The sequence below is a fragment of the Lonchura striata genome, chromosome Z (genome assembly GCF_046129695.1).
Source record: "Lonchura striata isolate bLonStr1 chromosome Z, bLonStr1.mat, whole genome shotgun sequence".
NCBI classification, from domain to species: Eukaryota; Metazoa; Chordata; class Aves; order Passeriformes; family Estrildidae; genus Lonchura; species Lonchura striata.
Genome location: NC_134642.1, coordinates 62,307,283 through 62,313,282, shown reverse-complemented (window position 1 = coordinate 62,313,282; position 6,000 = coordinate 62,307,283). Strand labels below are relative to the sequence as shown.

General features: G+C 40.1%; 1 protein-coding gene across 2 annotated transcripts in view; it reads left to right on the top strand.

Annotated features, from left to right (window-relative positions):
* The first annotated feature begins 228 nt into the window (after window positions 1-228).
* Window positions 229-6,000, top strand: part of LOC110467765 (paralemmin-1) — an 86,671-nt gene continuing 80,899 nt past the window's right edge. Inside the window, exons 1-2 of one of the 2 annotated variants that reach the window (XM_031507512.2) lie at window positions 229-456; window positions 642-722. In XM_031507512.2, coding sequence (XP_031363372.1) covers window positions 229-456; window positions 642-722 — 309 coding nt within the window. The remainder of the gene's footprint in view (window positions 457-641; window positions 723-6,000) is intronic. The other variant, XM_021525040.3, reaches the window with a different exon arrangement.

The window sequence follows — 6,000 nt, the reverse complement described above, 5'->3', positions numbered from 1 at the left end:
GCTGGCATATGCTGGTTACTTGAATGTTAAACACAGATAGCTGGATGTTGCCAATCCCATTTACTTTGTATGTAAATCCCATGCAATCTCGCTGGAACATCTTCTCCCCATTGAGCCCAGGGAAAACCTTACCACCAACCCTGCTGGAGGAAAAAGAGGTCTGCAGTCTGCTCTCTTCCTCCCTGCTTTTGTGACACTTTGCTGTCACACGACTGCACCACACTATCCATGGGTTTGGTGCCAGCATCTCAAATGCAAAATCACATCTTTGTCCCTTTAACTTCTCTCTCAACTGTTATGCCTGTTTTCTCCCCTCCTCTGGGACTGTGCACTGTTGCTGCTCCGGCTGCTGGGAGCAACCGAGGAGAATTTCTCCTACTGGCAAGTAACCAGCCAGTCTGGGGCTGGCATCTTCCCAGGACAGTGCCGTTTGCATACCAGCAGGCAGAGGAGCAGGTGAAATGGGACTGGTGTAATCTGTACAGATGTGTTTGACTGCTTACATGCTGTTACGAATCTGCTACCCTTAAAGCCTCCATTTCTCTGACGAGATCTCTCTCTCTCTCTCTCTCTCTCTTCCCCCATCTCTCCCTCTCTCTCTCTCTCTCTCTCTCTCTTTCTCTCAAAATTATTTTTCCAAGGAGAAAAGGAAAAGGCAGACAGAAATAGAAGGCAAGAGACAACAGCTTGAGGACCAGATACTTCAGCTGCAGCATTTCAAGGTAAGGGACTGATGCCAGAAATGATGGATTGACTAAATCTGTTCATTATTAGACATGCAGATCACACATCTGAAAGCTGGGAAAAGCCCACTCTGACATGAAGCAGCTTTCACTGCCGGAGCCTGTCTCTTGCAGTGATCATGTCCTGCCTGCTTTTCATTCCATGTGTTTCATGCACAGGACCATGTTTAAACAGTTTAGGAGCATGGAGCAGGAGGGTGTGAGTGCAGGCAGAAGAGCAGTGCTGTTATTATTAAATGTTGTTATTTATTATACATAATGATGAGACACCAATCGCTGCAGCTTGGGTGTGCACTGCATGGCTTCAGCCAGCACTTTCTGCCTGCAGAGCTGCGTTGGATTTCTCTGGTGCTGTCATTAGGTTTTGTGTGTGTGCATTGCAGAAGGAGTGTTAGCATGCATCTGTGTATGTGTGTAAAGATTTTGTTGTAGAATGAAGTTATTAGGTGTGCATGGCATAATAAAATGGGCATGTATGTACATGCAGGGAAGGTGTTGATGCATATGTGTGTGTCTACATGGAGAAACGCCTTGATATTTAACAGGGTGCCGAGCAATCCCAGTCCCTGTTGGTCTCCATGACAGCTGCAGATAGCATCATTTGAAAGCCATCCTTGCTGTTTCTGTTGCTTATTCCTCCTGTCAGGAGCATATTTGTGCATAGCAAAGATAAGAACAAAAACATAAATGTGATCTTTTTGTAACTGGTGAGAATTTATGGGTCAGATCTTGCTATATTAATTCAGTTGGGGAGTCTGAGGAATTACAGTGATTAAAATATTGGAGAAAGATTATTAGAACTGGGCAGTTTATCCTCACAGCAAGTGAGCTGAGCTGTATTTTTAAAATTAAGATATTTAGGTTGCTTGTGGAATAAGTGTGTGTGTGTGTGTGTGTGTGTGTGTGTGTGTTTGAACAGTGCACCTGCATCAGGCGATGATGTGCAGAATATCTCTGTGCACACATGCACTTGTAGACCACAATGCAAGTTATGCTATAGGCAGGATCTTTCTCCTGCCTTTCCAAGACCCTGCAGTCATGTTCTGCAAATTATTCCTCTTTTTCTGGTAAACACAATGCAGTTAAGTCCAAGTAATTGATATCAGCCTACACAAATGCCCCAATCAAGTTTACGACCAATCTGTGGATGTCAAACATTGGTGTTTCCAGTCAAATATGTAATTGCATTTCTGTGGGGCAACAGAAATTGCCATTTTGTTCAGGCTTCCACTGAGTATAGGCAGGGGAGTATTTCTTTTGATAACTATAGGTGCTGCAGCAGAGCAGTAAGGTACTGTTCCAGCACCTTCATGATGCTTGTTTTTTTCCTTTTTGCTACCATGCTGATGACTCCTTTTAGCATGTTAACTGTTTCCAAGCTAACTACATTACGATTCTTCAAGAAATTCTTTTAAGTAGAGCCTTTTGGATAGATTATTCTGTCAATTTTATGCTTCACCTGTTTTACTTTGATATAGCTGTTGCTATGTTTTATCATCACCCATAGGAAAAGCAAAACCCCTTAAGGTGGTGCAGTGGGATCAGCCCCTCAGCTGATGTAGACTGGCTATGCTATGTTGATTGCCACTAGAGGAGATTCAGTTTTGCTGCATGGATTTTTTCAGAGCACACATGAAAAATAGCTGTGTTCTTTTTTTTTTTAACCCACAGGCTGGAGTAAGAGCAGTAATCATGCAGGAAGCTAACAGGAGATGAGGGCACAGAAATTTAATGGCAGAGACATTTAAAATGGCAGCTTTTTCAGCTAAAATCACAGTCAGACTTAAGGTCTGCAATGCTGTGTGCAAGGGTGAGCATCAGGAGATGATAAAATCTTCACTACCTCTCCATTCAGTGTCATCACTTGTCACCAGAGGAAAACTGTGCTGCTTTTATAGGAGTGGTCATGGTGACTGCTGCTCTATGAGATGCCTGTACCACCAAGCAACTGTGTGCTGGGAGACCTGAATGAGGTGATAGCAGAGGTCTAAGTGAGGTTGCATATTTCATCCCCATTGCTGCTAGAATCTTCCTAAAATTAAAATAATAAACATGTTTAAAAATGGACAGAGAGGCAGTGGCTGGTAGTGTTTCTGTTTCTCTTTGGAGACAGATGAAGAAAAGTGCATTTTTGTTTCATACATCATTCAGTGTTCTGGTTGCTTAGTGAAGTGCTGACCAACATTTCATTTCTCCTGCCAGTTTGATTTGCTCATTTGCAAAAATGCGCATCCCCCTGCCACCTCCTTAGTGCTTTCCCTCACCTCATCCTGCTTGTCCTCAGCCTCTCCAAGTCAGGGGCTCCAAGTCTGATATGAATAGAGTCCCACAGTCTGAGATGGCTCCCCAGTCTGACACACCAGACCAAAATAAGTGCATCTATTTTCCCTTGGAGTGCTAAGTAGAACATGATTCATATCCTGAATTATGTGGATTTTATCTAATTCTGTGCAAGGCATACATCCAGGTTAAAAGACCAGACTTCCCTGAGAAGCTCTTGCATTTACTCAAAATTCTGTGTGGCTGTTGATGTCCATATACAGTGTAAGAATTTCATATCAGTGTTCATTAAAATCTGCTGTGAAGAAACCTTTGAAAGTGAAATCTGGGTTAATCCTGTGTCTGCAGTATCTGGGCTGATCCCACAAGCATAACAGCTTGAATTCACACAAAGACATTCATGCCAGTATTCAATGGGTTTGCTTCATTTTTGTGCAATGTCAGAGTAATTTTCTTTTTAAAATGCACTGTGTAAAATAGCATGTTTGGTTACCTAATAAAGGTTCTGGAAGCTACAGGGTTTCTGTTAATTTCAGAAAATTTTATTCACATTGGAAAAATATCTAATAGAAATAATTTATTGCAAATGTTTGTGCTGATTACCTGCAGTTTTCAAGTTGCTGATGCCAATTAGACCCCTGAAAAAATTACTTTACTACCAGTTCATTCATTTTTTTGCTTTTTACACATCTGGCTGAAAATAAGGCAGCAGCAGGTGCTGTCCCACTGCTTTAGGCAGAGCAACCCTGCAAACACCAGATCTAGTGAAAGTCAGCACTGAATGTAAACTAGGGTTAGCAACACATTTTACAAAGACTCCTGAGTATGAGGCCAGTGCTGAGGACACTGGAGCAAAGGTGTAGCTCAGCTATTAATGGTCTATATGAGATTCAGTGTTAATCAAGTGAAACCTTTCAAATGTGAAAATCTGAAGCAGTAGATAATCTAGAGAGGTATAGGCTCTAAAAGCTGAATTCCCTTTTGCTGACAGTGAAACCATATCCTCTCTTCTGTGAATCACTGCAAAGTAAGGACATTGGTGGGGACAGATTCTCTGTGTAGTACCTCAGGGGCATTGGGGCTCTCTGTTGAAGGCAGGAGGTGTATTTGTCTACATTAAAATCAGATGTCTTCATTGGAAAGGACCTAGGTGTTGGAACAGATATAAAGATGCTTTGAAGCCCCATTTTTTGAGGTTGAACATGCTCTTTTGCTCTAATAAGAGTCAATTTACAACAGGTCTCCTAACTTCATTCCAGTCCTTAATATGAAAATATTAAAATAGGAAAATATGAAAATATTAAAATAATTTTTTTCTTCCATATAACACAAGACTGACAGAGAGAGTTGTAATTTTGTTGTTATTTTTTAATGATAGATAGAGTTTAAACTTCATACCTCAGCAACTTCTTGGCCATACACCTACAAAAGGGGCATCCTCATCCATGGGAACTGGAGGTGTTACCAGGTTCTATCTTTTAAAATTGGAGAAGTGGTCAAAATTTGCCTTACATCAAACATATTCTTTGCAGTATCTATCAAAATTATTTGGTTTCTGGAGAAAGACTGAGATTTATTTTGATTGATTAGTTGAACTGTGGAATACAACCTACAAGCAACAAATCATTGTTTTAAGAACTTGTCCAGCTAGGCAGCAATTGGGCAGACCTGTTTTAAAAAGATTTACTATTTTGAATAAACTCCAGAATAGCAATATTTCTTCCCAAATCCGCCTGCCTCTGTAATTAGTTGAAAAGAATTTCTGTTATTGTTCAATGAGCTCTGTTTGGTGGCCAAGGGTAATAAAATAAACAGAATAAACAAAACCTCCTCATTGAATATAAAAATACTATGCTGTTATTTCAAGTATTACAATTAAAATAAATCCATTTTCCACAGTTATATTAGTTCTGGAGTGGTATAAATATTAGGGACCTATTTCTTTTAACATCTGATTCTTAAAGACTGCAGTTCATGAGCACAATCTAAAGCATAATTACATCTTTACTCTCAAGAAAAGGAAAATCTTTTCACATTCCTATAGAGATTTTGTTAGGGTATGATTTTAGCTGAAACTATCTTATCTATAAATAAATTTTAATTTTATAGTTCCAGTTATATCACTGTCCCAAATTTAATCTATTCTTAAAAGAATTGCTGTCGGAAAATATAAATAGATATGTCTGTCTCTCTCTCAATATATGTACAACATTGTGGGAAAAAAAAAAGATAACTTTTGCAAATGAAGGAACTTTTTTATTTCTTTATAGTGAAACCCTTTATGATTTTCAAGTAAATTAATCCTTAAACCAAATGGCATCTCAGCCAAGCACACAAAAAATGTTTGATGGTGTCATACAGTCTCCATTCCCTACACAGTCAGTGCAATATTCTCCAAAACCTAGTTCAGAGATAAGGATGTCATGTAGAACAGTGTTAAACGCCTTGCACAAGCCCAGGAAGATGACATCAGTTGCTCTTCCCTTATCCACCAATGATTTATGGCTTCATCGTACAAGGCCACCAAATCTGTCAGGTATTATTTGCCCTTAATGAGGCCATGTTAGCTGTCACAAATCATTTTATTTTTTATGTGGCTTCACATAATTTCCAGAAGGATCCTGTTCCATGATTTTGCCAGGCACTGAGGTAGATGGGGCTGATTGGCCTGTCATTGCACAGGCCTTCCTTTTTTTCCTTTTAAAAGGCAGAGGATATCTTCCCACTTTTCCAGTCACTGGCAACTACCAGTCTTCCATAATTTCTCAAGTAAAATTAATAACAACTTACCCCCCTCTTCAACCAGCTCTCTCATCGGGTCCCGTGGACTTGTGCATCTTCAAATTCCTTAGATGGTCTTGAACTTCATGTTCTACTACAGAGAGTAGTTCTACATTCTCCCAGTCCCTGCCTTTGCCTTCTGCATCTCAGGCAGTCTGCTTGGAGCACTTGCTGGTGAAGGCTGAGGCAAAAAAGT